Source organism: Odocoileus virginianus, chromosome 18 (genome assembly GCF_023699985.2).
Source record: "Odocoileus virginianus isolate 20LAN1187 ecotype Illinois chromosome 18, Ovbor_1.2, whole genome shotgun sequence".
NCBI lineage: Eukaryota > Metazoa > Chordata > Mammalia > Artiodactyla > Cervidae > Odocoileus > Odocoileus virginianus.
The window spans coordinates 45,100,098-45,121,560 of record NC_069691.1 but is presented as its reverse complement, the minus strand read 5'-3'; the positions used below and the strand labels follow the sequence as shown (position 1 = coordinate 45,121,560).

General features: G+C 37.1%; 1 protein-coding gene across 1 annotated transcript in view; it reads right to left on the bottom strand.

The window, feature by feature from the left end:
* Window positions 1-21,463, bottom strand: part of FZD3 (frizzled class receptor 3) — a 97,234-nt gene that overhangs the window by 36,837 nt on the left and 38,934 nt on the right. Inside the window, exon 4 of the mRNA XM_070480636.1 lies at window positions 12,290-13,307. Within this exon, the coding sequence (XP_070336737.1) occupies window positions 12,290-13,307 (1,018 nt within the window). The remainder of the gene's footprint in view (window positions 1-12,289; window positions 13,308-21,463) is intronic.

Below are 21,463 nucleotides of genomic sequence, written 5' to 3'. Positions count from 1 at the left end.
TCACTGCAGCGTTAGTCACGACAGCCAAGACATGGAAACAACCTGTGTCCACTGACGGCTGAACAGATAAAGAAAACGTGGTATACATACACAATGGAATACTATTCAGCTGTAAAAGATGTCATTTTGCCATTTTGTGACAATATGGATTGACCCTGAAGGTTTGTGCTAAGGGAAATTAAGTCACAGAAAAGCAAATACCTTATGATCTCATTTATATATAGAATCTTGAAAAAAAAAACAAACCCTCACCCACCTCAAAAAACCCACCGAACTGATGAAGAGAACTGATGAAGATTGGTGGTTGCCAGAGGCAAAGGGTGGGCAATGGATGAAATGGGTGAAGGTGGTCATAAGGTACATATTTCAAGTCATAAGAGAAATAAGGCATAGGAATGTAATGTACAGCTTGGTGTCTATAGTTAATAATGCTGTACTACAGTTTTGAAAGTAGCTAAGAGTACATTTTAAAAGTTCTCATCACAAGAAAAAAAACTTTTAAACTATGTATGGTGATAGATGTTAGAGTTAATTACAGTGATCACCTGCAATATATACAAATATCAAATCATTATGCTGCATACCTGAAACTAGTAATATGTAAATTACACCTCAATCAAAAAAACAAAACTAATCTCCAGAGAGTGGGGCATAGTTCTTGGGGGATTAGCCTATTGTGTTCCCTCTTTGCCTGGCAAAGTAATAAAGCCACTCTTTTCTTCTCCTCCATAAAAAGAAAAAATCTAATCTCACATTTTATGATACTTGAAATAATAAAACAACTTGCATCTTGGAAAAAACAGGCACAACTAAACTTTCTAGTTTTATGATATCATATTCTGAAACACCAGAATCACTTTCCAGAAAACAAGCAAGGTTCTATTAATCATATTCACATCTTTAAAAAAATACCTTGCCTTTTCAATTAGTTCTAGGCCAAGGCTAGGAAAGCTCCATGAACTTTTTATTAAGAATATGACATGCATGATACATGGTTTTATGGTTCCAATTTATGTTTATAGATATAAAGCAAAAAATGTGATATTCAGTAGCAAAATTACGGAAAATTATTCTTTCTGGGTCTTAAGGTCCTAAGAAGGTTATGGAGAGAAGGGAACTAAATTTAGTGACCTCTTAAGTGTGTGACAGGCTCTTATAATTATGACTTACTTTTCAAAACAACCATGTGGAAAAAGAAATTCTGGAAATACATACAAGAAATTATTGATATATATGGTGGTTACTGGTAGAGATGGAGAGGGGGCAAAAAGTGAGAACATGAGAAACAAGAGTAGGAATAATGCTTCTCAATATATATGTTTACTATTTTTAATGTTATAAACATTACAAATCATCTATCCAAAAAATTAAAAAAACCATCAAAAAATTTTAAAACCCTTAAGAATAAGAGGCCTATGAGAAGAGCAAAAAATAAAGAGGGTAGGGGGCAAGCATTTGTTAGGGGTCCTAGATCATCAATACAGCTGATTACAGTATTAACCCAATTCTGGTCTATACGTATATTTTTTTTTGGTGTATTTTTTTCTCTATAGGGCTTTAGATGTTTTTTTAAACTCCCAAAGTACACACTGTTGTTGGTATTTTATAGAAACATTTATTTAGCTTTACATATGTGTTTACAACTTTACTTCATCATTTCTTCTTGCATCTCCTACTATCTATGAGATTATTTTCATTCTTCTTGAAATATAACCTTTAGAAGTTCGTACAAATCTTTTGGTGGTAAACTCACAGTTTTTGTTTATATGTAAATAGCTCTATTTCATCTCTATTCTTGAGAACAAATCGGCGTTTTCCAGAACATGCAGAGATGAAGACTGGGATGTGAGATATTTATTCAGGAACAGTATCTACAATTGGACAGAAGAAAGTGACCTGCCATGCATTCTCAGAAAAGCCTCAGCCAAACTGGTAGGGAGTTCCAGAGCAAATAAGGACCATCAGAGGGTCCTATGCTGGGCCAACGGTCAAGCCTTCTTAGACCACCTAAGAATCGCTGGTTGCAGGCCCACCTCAGATAAGGCAGCTTTCCACCTGAAGGATGTCTACTGACCCCACTCCCTGCAGCTTAGAGGCTCATCCTTCTGTGAAGGCGATCTGGTCATGCATCCTCACAAAAGTTTTACACAGTACAAAATTCTGGTTGAAAAGTTTTTTTTCTCTCAACATTTAAAATATATCGTTTTCTGGCTTTCGTTATTGTTAAGGACTCTGCTGTCATTCTAATTGTTGGTCTTTTTTTAGAAGATCTGTCCCCTTTTCTGAGACTGTTTTTATGACTCCTGTCTTTGGAGTTCTGCAGTTTCATTGAAGTGAAGATTTCTTTTTACTTATCCTGCTAGTGGTATATTTCCTCCTTGGTCTGTGAATTCACATGTTTCACAGTTGTGGAAAATGTGTAGTGATTATCTCTTTAAATATTGTCTCTCCTAGATTCTCTCAATTCCTTCCTTCCTGGGAATCTAATTATTGCATTGACCAAAAAGTTCATTCAGATATAGAAAGCCCATACCATCTTTTGGCCAACCCAATATACTCCTATTCGACCTTCTCATTCTGCCTTCCATTTCTCTTAACATCACTTTCACATTTTCCTTGTCTCTCTTATGGCATTCTGGATAGTTTTATTTTCATCTACTACCAGTTCATTAAATTTCTCTTCAAACAGCAGCCTAAATATTAAATATTTCAGGAATTCTAACAAATGAGCTTACATTTCAAAAGTTATGTTTCTGGATTTTTTTAAAATCTATTATTTCAAGTAATTTCTTGTAGATTGGTAACCTGTGACTACATTTCCTATTTCTATAAACATTATATACTTACCTATTCTATCATTCAGTATTTGACAATTTTAGTATCTACAGTTCTAAGTTTGATGCTGTGACTCATCGTCCCAGTAGCTTGTTTTCTCATGTGTTTGGTGGCTTTATATTTTGAGCTATTTGGTGAATCAATCAGTGGGAATCCTGGAGAAAGTATTGCTCTAGCTGATTGATAGGAGGCACAACTAACCTGCAGCCTATGGCCCTGGTGATTTAGGCTAGCAAGGGAGTTCTTGGCTCCCTTTCTCAACTTACCAACTGGCCCAAGGCTCATCTTTCACCAATAAATAGCAACCACACTTGTGTGACCTTTCCCATCCCATCCACCTACTGGCCCTTGCTTGACGAGCCAGCCCTATAGCTCCTTATTGGGCTGGTCTCAATTCATAATAATTTTTGAAGTGGGGGATTCTTTGGAGATCTCCCCTCAGTCATGCAAGATCTATGATATCTCACGTAGTGAGTTCTTTCCAGATTTAACTGGTTCAGACTTTGCTGATGTTCCTACTGAGACATATTGTCAGAAGTCATACTGTCTGAGGAAACCTGAGTATATTTAATTATTTTCCTAATGCTCTACTTTAACACAAACTTAGCTCTTTAACAAACTTAACAATATTAACGAACTTAACCAGTTACAGTGTGCAGAGTCATGTCAAACTCTTTGCCACCCCATGGACTGTAGCTTGTTAGGCTCCTCTGTCCATGGAATTTTTCAGGAAAGAATATTGGAGTGAGTTGCCATTTCCTCCTCCAGGGAATCTTCCCAACCCAGGGATTAAACCCACATCTCTTGCGTCTCCTGCTGCAGGTGGAGCACTAGTGCCATCTGGGAAGCCAAATTACCTTAACACATTTTATAAAATCATTGATAAAATATATGTGATTCACTAGAGGGGTTTCCCCGGTGGCTCAGCAGTAAAGAATCTGCCTGCAACGCAGAAGATGCAGGAGACCCAGGTTCAACCCTTGGTTTGGGAAGATCCCCAACCCACTTCAGCATTCTTGCCTGAAGACTCCTGTGGACAGAGGAGCCTGGTGGGCTGCAGTCCATGGGGTTGCAAAGAGTCAGACATAACTGAAGCAACTGAGCAAGCAGGCAGGCAGAGGAAATAAAATGGAAGACTTCATATTTGACATCATCAGGTAGGTGGTTAGTAGTCTTTGGAATCAGAAATACAGTTCACACCTTAGCTTTATCACTTACTGTAAGAATCTAGATAAGTTGTATTTAATTATAAGACTCAGTTCCTCATTTGTAAAGTAGAATACACTCTTATTGTACTATTGTGAGAATTAAAGGAGATAATGTGTATAAATTTACTGAGTACAGAACCTGATGCACAGTACATACTTAGTAACTAGAAGCTTCTATGACTATTTCATTATGCTGTTTTTATTTTACTATTCCCATAAACTACTCAAATTTTTCCTTGACTCAAATTTTTCTGGCGTGGTATGACTTCCAAGACAACTAGAAATAAGATTTACTGGCATATCTTTATTATAGTGATGTACTAGAATTTATTTTATTGAGTATTTTTAATACCATTATGTGACAGAGTAAAATGATTATCCTCAAAAGCAGTAATGAGAATGAAACAGTGACAATTTCCATGGGACAGAAAATTGCCATAGGTCACGAACCACTGTAATGAAAGAATTATTAAAAGTGATAGAGAATAATGCTCATTGTAGTTCAGAAGCTGGCAAACTACAACCTACAGAGCAAATCTGCCCCAATTATGTCACTGCAAACAAAGTCTTACTGAAACACTTCCAGTTGTTTATGTATTGTCTATGGGTGCCTCTCTGTGATTGTGGTTTCCATTATGTCCAGCCTCTGACAGATAAGGATAACAGGCTTATAGAAGCTTCCTGATGGGAAAGACTGACTGTGGGGTAAATGGGTCTTGTTCCGATGGGTGGGGCCATACTCAGTAAATCTTTAATCCAATTTTCTGTTGATGGGTGGGACTGTGTTCCCTCCTTGTTGTTTCAGTTCAGTTCAGTTCGGTCACTCAGTCATGTCCGACTCCTTGCAACCCCATGAACCACAGCACGCCAGGCCTCCCTGTACATCACCAACTCCCGGAGTACACCCAAACCCATGTCCATTGAGTCGATGATGCCATCCAACCATCTCACCCTCTGCTGTCCCCCTCTCCTCCTGCTCTCAATCTTTCCCAGCATCAAGGTCTTTTCCAATGAGTCAGCTCTTCACATCAGGCGCCCAAAGTATTGGAGTTTCAGCTTCAACATCACTCCTTCCAATGAACACCCAGGACTGATCTCCTTTAGGGTGGACTGGGTGGATCTCCTTGCAGTCCAAGGGACTCTCAAAGAGTCTTCTCCAAAACCACAGTTCAAAAGCATCAATTCTTCAGTGCTCAGCTCTCTTTATAGTCCAACTCTCACACCCACACATGACCACTGGAAAAACTATAGCCTTGACTAGACGGACCTTTGTTGGCAAAGTAATGGCTCTGCTTTTTAATATGCTGTCTAGGTTGGTCAAAACTCCTTCCAAGGAGTAAGCATCTTCTAATTTCATGGCTGCAATCACCATCTGCAGTGATTTTGGAGCCCAGAAAAATAAAGTCAGCCACTGTTTCCCCATCTATTTGCCATGAAGTGATGGGACCGGATGCCATGATCTTAATTTTCTGAATGTTGAGCTTTAAAGCCAACTTTTTCACTCTCCTCTTTCACTTTCATTAAGAGGCTCTTTAGTTCCTCTTCGCTAAGGGTGGTGTCATCTGCATATCTGAGGTTACTGATATTTCTCCAGGCAATCTTGATTCCAGCTTGTGCTTCATCCAGCCCAGCGTTTCTCATGATGTACTCTGCATATAAGTTAAATAAGGAGGATGACAATATACAGCCTTGACATACTCCTTTTCCTATTTGGAACTAGTCTGTTGTTCCATGTCCAGTTCTAACTGTTGCTTCCTGACCTGCATACAGGTTTCTCAAGAGGCAGGTCAGGTGGTCTGGTGTGCCATTGTTGTTTCATCTGAAACCAAACCATGGTGGAGGTAATGAAGATAATGGCAACCTCCTTCAAAAGGTCTCATACATGCACTGGCGCACTCAGTGCCCCGCATCCTGTAGCAGGCCACTACCGACCCACACCTCCGCCAGAGACTCCTGGACACTCACAGGCAAGTCTGGGTCAACTCTCTTCTGGGGTCACTGCTCAAAGCTATGGTTTTTTCCTGTAGTCATGTATGGGTGTGCAAGCTGGACTATAAAGAAAGCTGAGCACCGAAGAATTAATGCTTTTGAACTCTGGTGCTGGAAAAGACTCTTCAGGGTCCCTTGGACTGCAAGGAGATCAAACCAGTCAATCCTAAAGGAAATCAGTCCTGAATATTCATTGGAAGGACTGATGTTGAAGCTGAAGCTCCAATACTTCGGCTACCTTATACAAAGAACTGATTCATTGGAAAAGACTGTGAGGCTGGGAAAGATTGAAGGTGGGAGGAGAAGGGGACGACAGAGGATGAGATGGCTGGATGGCATCACTAACATGATGGACATGAGTTTGAGCAAGCTCTGGGAGTTGGTGATGGACAGGGAAGTCTGGCATGCTGCAGTCCATGGGGTTGCAAAGAGTCGGACCTGACTGAGCGACTGAACTGACTGATAGCTGCTTTTGCACTACACCAGCAAAGCTGAGTTGTTGCAACAAAACCACATGGTGGGCAAAGCCTAAAATATCCACTATATGACCTTACAGAGAAAGTTTGCTCTGACCTGCTGTAGACTGTGGCAAGAACACTGAATTTTTTCCTAAATATGTATAAACTATTTGTAGACCAGATAGTATATATCAGAGATAGTGAAGGACAGGGAAGCCTGGCGTGCTGCAGTTTATGGGGTCACAGAGAGTCGGACACGACTTAATGAATGAACACCACCACCACCATCAGATATATCTGCAGTTAAGACTAAAATGGAACTCATGGCTTAGGCTATCTAGTCTGTTTAGCAGAGGCCAAAATAACTTGTATATTCTAAAGTATTTATCCAAAAGTGCCCCTTGATAGCATTTTACAGCCTGTACATAATAGTACGAATACTTTAAAAATAAGTTTAATATTCTATGCTTTTAAAATATAATATTTCAAAATATTTTTCTATAAGAGACTTAGAATATTTTTTCAGTAACTCTGCCTCTTTTCCTCTATTACAGGCACTGAACAATTTTGAGGAAAAATCAGTTTGGTGCTAGGAAGTCACAGGCAGGATACTTATCACTTTAAAGATTAGTAGTAGGAAAAAAAAAATTAGTAGTACATACTATATATTTATTGAGAATTATTTGCTGTCACTAATGTTGGAAGGGCAAAATATACCCACTTCCTTATGGTCCTTTCATAAACAATGTTGATTCCTTTTGGTATTGTCTGGTAAAGGGGAAACACTCTTATCAGAAAATGAAGCTAAAATCATAAGTTAGATATGATGTTATTCTTCTATTTTTGTATGTTTCTGAATCAAGATTAGATAAACAACAGATGGGCTGCCTTCTGTGGCTGAAAATAGAAATAATGGGTTTTTTGTTTGTTTTCTACATGAATAATTTTTTAAAAATTCTACAAATGGCTCTAATGTGAACTTGACAGTCTTAGCTAAGCTGTTTCTATTACAGTGTAACACATTTCTATTACTGAAACACAGGTTCTAGTATCAAAATTCCTTGGGACATACATCATTGGATTAGATGGATGAAAGAGAAAAAAATGAAGGGGGAAACTTTAGGAAAGGAAACATGTTCTTTTGAAAATCAATGTTTAAAAGACAAAATGATGATTCTAATACAGAATATAAGAACAATTCTTTTTTAAAGAATTATGTACTTGCAACAATAGAATAATGAAATTTTTCTTTGTGCAAGGCACTCTAGTATAGAGGCTTAACTTTATTTTCTCATTTAATCTTCACAGCCACCTATGAAGTAGATATTACTATATTTAACATATTATTCCCTATATTTTACATGAGGAAACTGAGACTCAAAGTGTTACAGACAGGACTTTAAACCCCATGTTTTTAATAAATATGTTATATGTGAATGGCTTTCTAGAAATATCAACAAACTTTGAAATATGTAACTCTTTCATAAAATGCTTTGAGCCTCTTAGAAGCCCCTAAATAAATAGAAGGAAATACTTAAAAAAAAAAACTAAGTACCTGGAAAATTACTGTGCTATTTAAATAATACATAAGACGAAACATATTCTAGGAATAAACTTTACTGATTTTAAACTGTAAAATATACATTATTCTGAAAACTCAAGCTATATTTCATGACCAACTCTTTTCAGGCATTAAATATTACTTTCTCAAGAATTATTTAATACACATTTTAAAAAAGTGTTCTTGAAAAAAACAGTTGGTATAAAGTATTTTAAAATCCAAGCAGTGAATTCCTGTTTTCAGCAAGGACATTCATTTCAAATATTTTAAAATACTTTACACAAACCCACTTTTCTTCAAATCATGGACTTAAACACATGCAATTTACTTTAAACCCAACTGGGTATTTTGAAACAATGTGATCAACTACCTCACATTCTGATTTTTCAAATGTTTGAAAGTTTCATTAATTTGAGAAATGACTACAAAGCAACTGCACCGATATTCATGTGAACATATATTCAAATATTACGTTCTCCAAGACACCTGTGGAGGCTACCTCAAGGATAACATCATTGCTTAATACATTTTACAAATCTCTTGTTAGGCATTATCATCAAAACTTGACATGTGTTCTTTTAGGCATGCTCAGTAATAGTAAATCTTATTCAATTATGTATGGATATTACTTCAAATAGGAATTCAATAGCTCCAGTGCTCAATTTACAAGTCTTTATAAAATTCCTCTGAAGTAAAATCCTGAATGAAAACTAATATTAAAATTCTAGTGTTTGAGTTTCATTAATACGGGGTACCCAGAGTAGTCAAATTCATAGAGAATAAAGTAGAACAATGGTTGCCAAAGGCCAGGAGAGAGGGAGGAATGGGGACTTGCAGAATTTCAGTTCGGAAAGATGAAATTTCTCTCTCTTTACTTCAAAGATACCAATGACAAAGGATTTTTACAGGATGATATACCAACTCTTTCAAAGAGCAGACAGTCCCAATTCATTGTAAAAACAGTTTCAAAGAAGAGGAGGAAAAGACCTCACTTTATGAAGCTATTACATCCTTGACACCAAAAAGGAAAAATACACGGCAAGAAAAGAAAAACTATTAATATCACAGTCTATATCTCTCATGAGTATAGACACAAAAATCTTAAATAAAACATAAGAACTGGAATGTGAGATATGAACTTGGCCTTACTTGCGCAACAGGATTTCTACAAAGAATACATAAAAGAATCTACACACAATTAGAACTAACAGAAGAGTTCAGCAGGGATGCTCAATATAAGGTCAATATATAAAAATCAGTGGCATCCTTGTAGACCAGGATTAACCAATTGAAAAATATAACAGAGAAAAGATCTCATTCACAACTGAAACAAAAACTATAAGGTACCTAGGAACAAATTAATGAATACATACATAAAGAAACAAAAAGATACTAAAACTCAGTATCACAAAGAGAGCAATTTTCCCTGGATTCATTTAAAACCTAAAACAATTTCAACAAAATACAAACTGTTTCTCATGAAGAAATTATTCTAAAATTCAAACAGAAAGAGTGTCAGGAACAGTTAAAATAATTCTGAAGAAGCATAAAGTAGAGGAAATGTGGGATTGAAACAAGGTTATTCAAACAGAGCAGTAAATAAGAGAGCTTAAAAATGGAACTTGCCTATTACAGCAAAGCACCACTATTCAGACTGGCTATTTGATAAATGGTGCAAAAAGCACCACTCATATGAAAAACTAAAGTCGTTACTCATAACATAGATAAAAATGAATTTCAAGACATTAGAGTTGTGAATTAAAAAATCAAATTTAAAAAACCGCTGGGAAAAAACAGCAGACCATTTTTATGATTTTTAGAGGTAGGGAGGGATTTCCTAAAACACAAGAGGCAAAGAAAACACAAAGTGAAAAGACAAGCTACAGAGCAGGATAAGATATATGCAAATGCAAGTAACTGACAAAGAATTAGAACAAGACAACAACAAAAGACAACCTGACAGAGCAGTGGACAAAGGCAACAAATAGGCAAATCACAGAAGAGAAACCCCAAACAGCCAATAAACATATGAAAACACTGAGGCATAAGGGAAATAAAAATACCAATCAAGACAGGCTTGAGATATTGTTTCAAAGGCTGACAAAAACCTAAAAGCCTGAGAACACCAAGATGGGGCAAAATGGGGAATTCCAACTCTATACTGCGAGTGTAAATTAAAATAACCACTTGAGTTGAAGATGCCTGTATGTTAAAATGCCACGACTACACTTTTTGGTACACACCCCATGAACATTCTTGGTCAGGTACAAGGAAGATAGGTATTACAGTAGTAAAACATTTGGAAACTCTATGTCCATCAGCAAAATAATCAGTAAATGAATTAAAGTACATTTATACATTAAATCTCTCTACTGCAGTTTAAATGAACAAGTTAGTGGTACACATACTGTCATGTATATTCTCAATAACTTAAACATGGCATTTGCTAAAGTGTTGTACTGAATGGTTTAAAAAAAAAAGTTTATGTATGTGTGTGTGTGTAAGTAACAGTAACAGCAGCAACAACAAATGAAAAGATGAGTAACAGAATATTTGAGCGCTTATTATACAGAAGGCACACTTCTAACTGCAAGTAGGTGCCTAAAGACAGTCCTAGGGGACAGATTCTACTACTATTTCTATCTAACACGATTACTCTTTTATTACTATGAGATTCCATTACTACAGATGACGAATTGAAGTGGAGAGAGGTGAAGCTGATCTAAAGCTATAAAACTAGTAAATAATAAGAGTTAGATATGAAGCCAGGATTCCTGACCCATACTTTACAGCTTAATAACTATGTTAGTTATTACACCATTTTCTATTCATTTTAGGATGTCGGAAATCCAACATTATTTCTGTAAGTTGGAAACAAAAAACACTTATAGAACCTATGACTATAAAGAAATGAATACACACACATTTTTGTATAGCTCAAACTGGTTCTAAAGATGCTAAAAGATTCTTAGAAATGTCTTGAAAATACTGGCATCCCAACTACTCTAATTCACTAATTTACATGTTTGAGGTCTGGTATTTTTCAGATCATTATTTCAGAGACAAAGATTATTTCTTTTATAATCCTAAGATAATATATATTTGGAATCCTAGAAACCTTACATGGAGAAGCATATGATGTAATTCAATCATCTCTTTCTCTCTCATTAGAGGCAAAATTTGATTACTTAGCTTCAGGCCTGAAAACTCATATTAAGAGTTTTTAATAAGCAATTCTATCAAGAAATGCAATAAAATTTCAATTATTCATTTTTTCTGGCCTCTCAATTATAGGTTGGTTTTTAAAAAGCCAGTAGCTAATATTTATACAGTAAAAATGTAATTTTGTGTAGAATTATTTATACCACAAAATAAAAAAGGAAATGGCATTTTCAGTCATCAAGTATTTACGAGAATTGACTATGTGCTAATCACACACTCCTTGTTTCCAGTAAAACTGGAACATTTCTTAAAAATGTCTTTTCTTCTCAATTTACACATTCCCATTCTCAATGCCATCATCTACTAACGTATAGAACATGATTTGAAAAAATATGAAAAAGATGTTCTTACATTTAAAGAGTTCACTGACTATTAGGGGAAAGAGACAAGTAAATGGAAGTTATCTATAATGCCTAAGTACTTTAATAAAGTGAGCAAGTCACTTAACATTTCTAAGCCTCAAATGAGACAGATGTTTAAGAACTCTAAATTATAGAGAGAACCTGAATAAGTCATCTCTAAGGTCCTCTCTAGATCTAAAATTCTATGATTATCCAATCTCTTTAAATTAAAAGGTAAATCACAAAATATTCAGTATGCAAAAAAGAAAAAATACCAACTAAAAGATGAACTGTTTGTACAAATGCATTCTAATTTTTCAAAGCTATTAAAACTCCCATTCTAAGTATCAGTAAAATTTCCACAGACACTGTCTTTTAATCAACATCTTCCCCTCAAACCTGCAGACTTCTAAATAATCAACAAGCAACTATTTTGTGATAACAGAAGTAAAGTGCTTAAAAGCCCATGGCCTGGACTCATGAAAGTGGTCTTTTAAAAGGAAGATGCTAACAGAAACATGTGTATGACATTCTTACTACAAAAAATTTGTTCATTAACTTCACTTCAAAATTTTAATGTTCAGATTTCTCATGAAGAGTTTAAAAAACAAAACAGCTAAGATTAGCTCTCTTCACTGTTAAATATTTTGAAATTTAGAACAAGGTTTCCCTTACCTGATATGGACATGGAATGTGATATTCTCTGCAGCGTTCTTGTATCCACGTTGTTTCCCAGATGCCGCGGTAAGCTTGCTCATAAAAGTAGCATCCAATTACAACCAAGAGTGGTACGAGATACAGAATGCTGAAAACACCAATCCGGATCATAAACTTCACCAGTTTATCTTGGTTCTCCTTTTCTAATGGAATCTCAATTCGCACTCTGTTTAGGGATATAATGCCGGCTAAAAGGAGTGAAACCCCAACTACCACATACAGGCAGAGGGGTGCAAGAACAAAATACCTCAAGGCATCAACATCGTAGAGGCCAACAAAACACACGCCACTGATATTGTCACCTTCAATTTTATTCATCGCTAAAAGGATGATGGTCAGAGTTCCAGGAATGCCCCACGCACTGGCGTGAAACAGCAAGGCTTTCTTCTCAATAGCTTCACTACCCCACTTTGGCACAGCTGCCAAGAACCACGTGATGGTAAGAATCACCCACCAAACGCTGCCAGCCATAGTAAAAAAATAGAGTACCATAAAAAGCATGGTACAGGCTTTGTTATGAGATCCTTGGGTCACTGTGGAAGCCTTATACTGTGCAGGGCTGGATGCATTGCAGGCGACTCGGTCCTCAAGCAAAAACCCAATAAAGAAAATTAATGACACCATCATGTAGCAGACGGCATAAAATATAATGGGTCTTTCAGGATAACGGAATCTTGTCACATCAATCAAAAAAGTTAAAAAAGTAAACAATGTGGCAGAGAGGCAAATGATTGAAATCAATCCTATGAAATACCGAGCAAATGAAAGCTCTTCTCTCCTAAAGTACATATTTGGACAAGGAGGTGAACAATCACGCACGTGCAAAAAGGAATAGCCAAGATCAGGATCAATTTTCAACTCTCGGGGACACCAAAAGCCATAGTCCCTCTGCACTGCCACTGAGGCTCCTTCAGTAGGATCGCCAGCTAAATTCAGGTCCACCAGCCGAGGATACGGCTCATCACAATCTGGGAATCTAAAAACACAAGACAAGAATCATTTACTTATTGGGAACCTAATGATTTGGATTTTCATATTTAGCAGTTGTGGTTTATTTATGCTTATGTCCTTGGAGAACATTACGATGTGTCAAAGAAGTAATGCAAATATCTTGCTTGTGGGTCATATTATAAGATATTTCACAGCTGGCAAAAAAACAAAATATGTATACTTAAATTTTGTTTTGGCTTCAAAAATATTACTCTTTATTAAAACAGGCAAAGCCAATAATAAATAGTGTAATTAATACTAGTTATTTAGGACACACAGTTTACAGTAAGATTTCAAACTATAAATAAGTATATATATAAAATAAACATACATAAATATAAAGCTCCAGTAGAATAGTAGCTAAAAGTTTTTTTTAATGTTTAATTACCAGATAGTTCTCATTTACCCTAGACTCAAATAGAACTTTCTTAAAAATAAGAGGTAAAAATCTTCCCTAGGAGAACAAGATGGCGGAGGAGTTGGTGGACGTGGAGTACATCTGTCTCCAAGGTACATCAGGAACACACCTTCAGACACAGAAGTGCATGCAGAACACCAGCTAACGGTGGACAGGAGGACCTGACCAATGGAAAATAATATATAGGACCACATAAAACTCAGTAGGACGAAGGAACTACAGGGAAAAACAGGAGTGTTGGTAGGACTGGACCTGCCCCCGCTTGAGGGGGGAACTGAAGCAGGGGTCCAACCCCCACATCGGGGCAATTGTCTGAATCAGAGGAGAAACATTTAAGGCTGAGAGTGAAACAGCTGATCTATGGCAGCCTAAATGGAATGAGAATCCTTGCCGCAGCCATACATACCCCGGACAGGGACACTGGTAGCCTGGAAGGCGCAGCAGCTGGGAGCTGGAGTTTAGGGACTGTGGAGCAACCCCAGGATGAAGGCTGCTGTTGACGGCGGAGAGATGGACTGAGGGGATGTGAGGGAGGAGATCGTGGTGGGAAATGCCTGTGGAGTAAAGCCAGGCAGCCATGGAAGCAAGGCAATAATGCTGAGTCATGGGTAGGGGATGGAGCCATCACTATAGCCTCTCTCTCCACACACGCCAGCATCGGCAGCTGAACAATAGAGAGGCTGGCCCATCAAACGCCTGACACAGAGCTACAGAGCAGGACCCCACCCAGGTGCCACTGTAAGTGCCAGAGGCGCCAACCTACAGACTAGGATCCCAGCCAGGGGGCCGCCTCTACGTGCCTGACACACCAAACAACAGAGAAGGACCCCAGGCAAGGGAGCCCGCTAAGTGCCTGACCAGGCGGAGCTACAGAGATAGGATGGCCAAAGAGGCCTTTCGATCGTCAGTTACAAGAGGCTGGAAAAAAGACTGATGGGGCCATAACTCCTGCAGCAGAGGCAGTCCGTGTCCTTGCACACTTGGCGCTGCCACGATCCCTGCAAGCCAAGCAGCTGCGCCACCTTCCTGCTCAACTCTCACTGGGGCAGAGCTGCCACAGGCAAAGAAAGTCTTGTGTCTATGCCCACACGGTCGCTTCAGTAGTGTCCAACTCTTTGCTGCCCTGTAGACTGTGACCTGCCAGGCTTCTCTGTCAGGGAGGGGGGCTCCCCAGGCAAGAATACTGGAGTGTATTGGCCAATACTGGTCGCCATACCCTTCCAGAGCACTGTATTTCCTGCTGCCCGAGCCACCAACTCCCCTGAGTACTGGTGCTGGCCAGAGCCCCTCTGACCCAAGCAGCTAAACCACCTCCACACCTGGCCCTCACGGGGGCAAATCCAAACCCTCCAGGGCAGCCTCAGGAGCAAACCCCAGTGGAGGACCCACATGTATAGGTGGAAATAAAACCACAATTGAAACCCAGGGGTAGTGTGGCTAAGGAAGAAGACCTAAAACTTACCAACAGCTGTACAAGCTACAGATTAAATCCACATGATCAATGAGGCAGACTCTGTGTCTATGGTATATATAAAAGGTCATTGAGAATTCCCACAAAAGAAAACTCACTAGTTCTGACAGCTGTGGACACTCGAGGCAAAAACACACAGGAGTAAGACTAGATCAGAATCTGAGCTGCCCCCACAGCAGGTCCAGAGATCAGCACAGTGTTGGAGGGCAGCCTAGGGAGGCTAAGTGGACTCTGACTCCCAGCGAGGGGAAGGACTGACAGCAGTGACTCAAGAAAAATTTATTATCCCTATTTTTTGACTTGTTCTGTAGATTCTTTTGGATTTTTTTTTCTTTTTTCCCCTCTGCTGTAGCTGTCGATTTTACTGGCACCATGAAATCCAATTAAACTTTTGAGCTTTATTTTTTCCTTAGTCACATTTTCTATTGTTGTTATAAACTTCTGCCTCTATGTTGGACTTTTGCAGTTATGTGGAGTTTTCTTCTTTTTCTTTTTCTAATTTTAAATTTTATTTTTTTAAACCTATTTTTATTTTTTCTACATTTATTTCCTTTTGTGCCTTCCTATTGTTCTTTTCCCCTTGCAGTTAATCTTTAACATATATATATCTTCTTTATCTACCTCTAACTTTGCGTATCTATTCTTTCTTTTGTTTCTTTTTCTCCTTGCCTCTCAACCTATTTGTTAGTTTTATTTTCAATACTTTATTCCCCAGTTGGCACCTTGCTTTAGTTTTGTTTTCCAGTTTGTGCTTTGGCTAGTTTTGTTCTGGTAGATATAATTTTTGGTTTCTTTTGTTCACTGGGTCAATCTATTGTACTTTATTTTTGTTGGACTTTTTTGATTTTGCCGATAGGTGTACACGTACATGTGTATATTCAGTCACACTTTTTAATGTTGTTATACACCTCTGCTTCTACATTGGGCTTCTGCAGTTCTGTGGAGTTTTCCTTTTTTCTTTCTTCTTCCGTTTTTTTTTCTTTTCTCCTTTTTATAATTTTAATTTTTTTAAACTTATTGTATTTTTTGTACACTTATCCATTTCTTTGCCTTTTCTACTGTTTTTTCCCCTTGCAATTAATCTTTAATGTATATAAATCTTCATCTATCTCTATTTAAATTTGCATATCCATTCTTTCTTTTCTTTCCATCCTTTCCTCTCAACATATGTGTTAGTTTTGTTTTCATTGCTTTATTCTCCACTTGGCACCTTGCTTTAGTTTCATTTTCCAGTTTGTGCTTTAGTTAGTTTTGTTCTTAACTGGTAAATATAATTTTTGATTTCCTTTGTTTGCCAGATCAATCTACTGTATTTTATTTTTGTTGGACTGTTTTGACTTTGCTCATGGGTATATATGTATATGTGCATATTCCATTATTTTAATTATTATTTGCCTGATTTTGCAACTGCCATTTATCTGGGGTTCATCTTTGGTTTCTCATTTTTGGATATTTGTTTTAATCTCACTTAATGCCCTAACAAACCACTTGTGGAATGTTCGTTCCTGACCAGAGATCAAGCCCTGAGCCTGTGGAGTGGGAGCACTGACTCCAAGACCCTGGACACCAGAGAACTAACCACAGGGAGCATCAAACAGTGAGGACTCACACAGAGGAAACCACTTGAACACAAGACCCGGCATCACCCACCCACCAGTAGCACCCTGTGCAGGATGTCTCATCTAAACAACAAACAAAACAAAAATAACAAACTCAATCATCAGCAGACAGGATTACGACCTCACTCAGCCTTGCACGTCAGAGGAGAAACAAACAAACAAACAAAAACTCAGCACAAATCTCACTCTACAAGAAGCTTACACAAACCACTGGACCAGCCTTAGGAGGGCAGAAACCAAAAGAAAGAATTCAACCTTCTTCAAGGAAAGAATTCCAACTTTGCTTGAAGCCTGGGAAAAGGAGACTTCAAATACAAGTTAAAAAAAATTATGAAAAGGCAGAGAAATACTACACAAATGAAGAAGCAAACTAGAAACACAGAATTCCAAATAAATGAAGAGGAAATAGACAAACTACCTGAAAAACAATTCAGAATAATGATAGTAAAGATGATCAAAAACCCTGAAAACAAAATGGAGAAAATGCAAGAATCAATTAACAGAGACCTAGAAGAATTTAAAAAAAGAGTGAAAAGAACTGAGTAGTCTCAGAGACCTCTGGGACAATAGCAAATGCACCAAAATTCAAATTAAAGGGGTCCCAGAAGAATAAGAGAAAAAGAAAGGGTATGAGAAAATTTTTGAAGAGACTATAGTTGAAAACTTCCCCAAAGTGGAAAAGGAAATAGTCAATCAAGTCCAAGAGGCTCAAAGAGTCCCATACAGGATAAATCCAATGAGAAACACACCAAGACACACACTAACCAAAGTAACAAAGACTAAACACAAAGAAAGAATATTAAAAGCAGCAAGGGAGAAGCAACAAATAACATACAAGGGGAAACCCCATACACTTAACAGCTGATCTTTCAGCAGAAACTCTGCAGGCCAGAAGGGAATGGCAGGATATATTTAAAGTACTGAAAGGGAAAAATCTACAACCAAGATTACTGTACCTGGCAAGGATCTCATTCAAAATTGATGGAGAAATAAAAAGCTTTTCAGACAAGCAAAAGTTAAGAGAATTCAGTACCACCAAACCAGCTTCACAACAAATGTTAAAGGGACTTACACAGTCAAGAAATACAACAGAAGAAAAACGATCTAAAAAATCAACCCCAAACAATTAAGAAAATGGCAATAGGAACATATATATCAATAATTACTTTAAATGTAAATGGATTAAATGTTTCAACCAAAAGACACAGACTGGCTGAATGGATACAAAAGCAAGACCCATATATATGCTTGTCTACAAGAAACCCACTTCAGACCTAAAGACACATATAGACTGAAAGTGAGAGGATGGAAAAATATATTGCATGCAAATGGGAAGTAAAAGAAAGCTGGAGTAGCAATCCTCATACCAGACAAAGTAGACCTTAAAATAAAGAAGATTACAAGAGATAAGGGAGGACACTACATAAGATCAAGGAATCAGTTCAAGAGGAAGACATAACAATTTAAATATCTATGCACCCAACATAGGAGCACCTCAATACATAAGACAAACACTAACAGACATAAATGGAGAAATTGGCAGTAACACAATAATAGTAGGAGACTTTAACACCCCACTCACACCAATGGACAGATCATCAAAACAGAAAATTAATAAGGAAACACAGTCTTAAATGACACATTAGATGAGATGGATCTCACTGATATCTTCAGGACATTCCATCCAAATGCAGAAGACTGTACCTTCTTCTCAAGAGCACATGGAACATTCTCCAGGCTAGACCACATCTTAGGTCACAAATCAAACCTCAGTAAATTTAAGAAAATTGAAATCATATCAAGCATCTTCTCCAACCACAACACTATGAGACTAGATATCAATTACAAGAAAAAACTGTAAGAAACACAAACACATGGAGATTAAACAACATGTTTCTAAATAACCAACAGGTTACTGAAGAAGTTAAAAAGGAAATTAAAAAATTCCTAGAGACAAATGACAATGAAAACAAAACTCAAAACCTATGGGATGCAGCAAAAGCAGCTCTAAGAGGGAAGTTTATGACAATACAATCCTACCTCAAGAAACAAGAAAAACATCAAATAGACAACCTAACTTTACACCTAAAACAACTGAAGAAAAAGCCCCAAAATTAGTAGAAGGAAGGAAATCATAAGGATCTGAGTAGAAATAAATGAAAAAGAAATGAAAGAAACAATAGTAAAGATTAATAAAACTAAAAGTTGGTTCTTTGAGAAGATAAACAAAATTGACAAACCTTTAGCCAGATTCATCAAGAAAGAGAGAAGAATCAAATCAACAAAATTAGAAATGAAAAGGAGAGGTTACAACAGACAACACAAAGGACTATGAGACTATTAGGAACAACTATATGGTAATAAAATAGATAACCTGGAAGAAACTGACAGATTCTTAGAAAAGTTCGATCTTCCAGATTGAACCAGGAAGAAACAGAAATTATGAACAACCCAACTGCAAGCACTGAAATTCAAGTTGTGATAAAAAATCTCCCAAAAAACAAAAGCCCAGGACCAGATGGCTTCAAAGGAGAATTCTATCAAACATTTAGAGAACATCTAATGCCTATCCTTCTAAAACTTTTTTAAAAAATTGCAAGGGAAGGAACACTTCCAAACTCATTCTACAAGGCCACCAACAACCTGATACCAAAATCAGACAAAGACAACACAAAAAAAGAAAATTACAAGCCAATATCACTGATGAACATAGATGCCAAAATCCTCAACAAAATTTTAGCTAACAGAATTCAGCAACATATCAAAAAGCTCATACACCATGATCAAGTTGGGTTTATACCAGGAATGCAAGGATTCTTCAATATATGCAAATAAATCAATGTGATACACCATATTAACAAATTGAAAAAAAGATCATATCATCTCAATGGAAGCAGAAAAAGCCTTTGACAAAATTTAGCACCCATTTATGATTAAAACTCTTCAAAAAATGGGCAGAGAAGAAATCTTCCTCAACATAGTAAAGGGCATATATGATAAGTCTACAGCAAACTTTATTTTCAATGGTGAAAAACTGAAAGCATTCCCCCTAAGATCAGGAACAAGATAAGGGTGTCCACTTTCACCACTATTATTCAACAGTCTGGAAGTCCTAGCTAGAGCAATCAGAGAAGAAAAAAAAATAAAAGGAATTCAGATCAGAAAAGAAGTAAAGCTCTGTTTGCAGATGACATGATTCTGTACATAGAAAACCCTAAAGACAGTATCAGAAAATGACTAGAGCTAACCAGTGAATTTAGCAAAGTTGCAGGATACAAAATCAATACACAGAAATCATTTGCATTTCTATATACTAACAATGAAAAATCATAAAGAGAAAATTAAGGAATCAATCCCATTCACCATTGCAACAAAAAGAATTAAATATCTAGGAATAAACTCACATAAGGAGACAAAAGAACTGTACACAGAAAATTATAAGACACTGATGAAAGAAATCAAAGATGACATAAACAGATGGAGAGATATTCCATGTTCTTGGTTAGGAAGAATCAATATTGTGAAAATGACTATACTACCAAACACAATCTACAGATTCAACGTGATCCCTATCAAATTACCAATGGCATTTTTCACAGAACTAGAACAAAAAAATTTCACAATTCATATGGAAACACTAAAGATCCCAAATAGCTGAAGCAGTCTTGAGACAGAATGGAGTTGGAGGAATCAACCTTCCTGACTTCAGAATATACTACAAAGCTACAGTCATCAAGATAGTATGGTACTGGCACTGATGGAACAAGATAGAAAGCCCAGAAATAAACCCATGCGCCTAAGGGTACCTTATTTTTGACAAAGGAGGCAAGAATTTACCATGGGGCAAAGACAGGTTCTTCAATAAATGGTGCTGGGAAAACTGGACAGCTACATGTGAAAGAATGAAATTAGAACACTTTCTAACACCTACACAAAGATAAAACTCAAAATGGATTAAAGACCTAAATGTAAGACCAGAAACTATAAAACTATTAGAGGAAAACATAGGCAGAACACTCGATGACATAAATCAAAACAAGATCCTCTATGACCCACCTCCTAGAGTAATAGAAATAAAAACAAAAGTAAACAAGTGGGACCTGATTAAACGTGAAAGCTTTTGCACAGCAAAGGAAACGATTAAGCAAGGTGAAAAGATAGCCCTCAGAATGGGAGAAAATAATAGCAAATGAAACAACTGACAAAGGATTAATTTCCAAAATATACAAGCAGTTCATACAACTCAACACCAGAAAAACAAAGAACCCAACCAAAAAGTGGGAAAAAGACCTAAACAGACATTTCTCCAAAAAAGACATACAGACGGCTAACAAACACATGGAAAGATGCTCAACATCGCTTATTACTAGAGAAATGTCGATCAAAACTACAATGAGATATCACCTCACACCTCAGAATGGCCATCATCAAAAAATCTATGAACAATAAATGCTGGAGAGGGTGTGGAGGAAAGGGAATGTTCTTGCATTGTTGGTAGGAATGTAAATTGATACAGCCACTATGGAAGACAGTATGGAGATTCCTTAAAAAACTAGGAATAAAACCACCATATGACCCAGCAATCCCACTCCCAGGCACATACCCTGAGGAAACCAAAGTTGAAAAAGACCCAT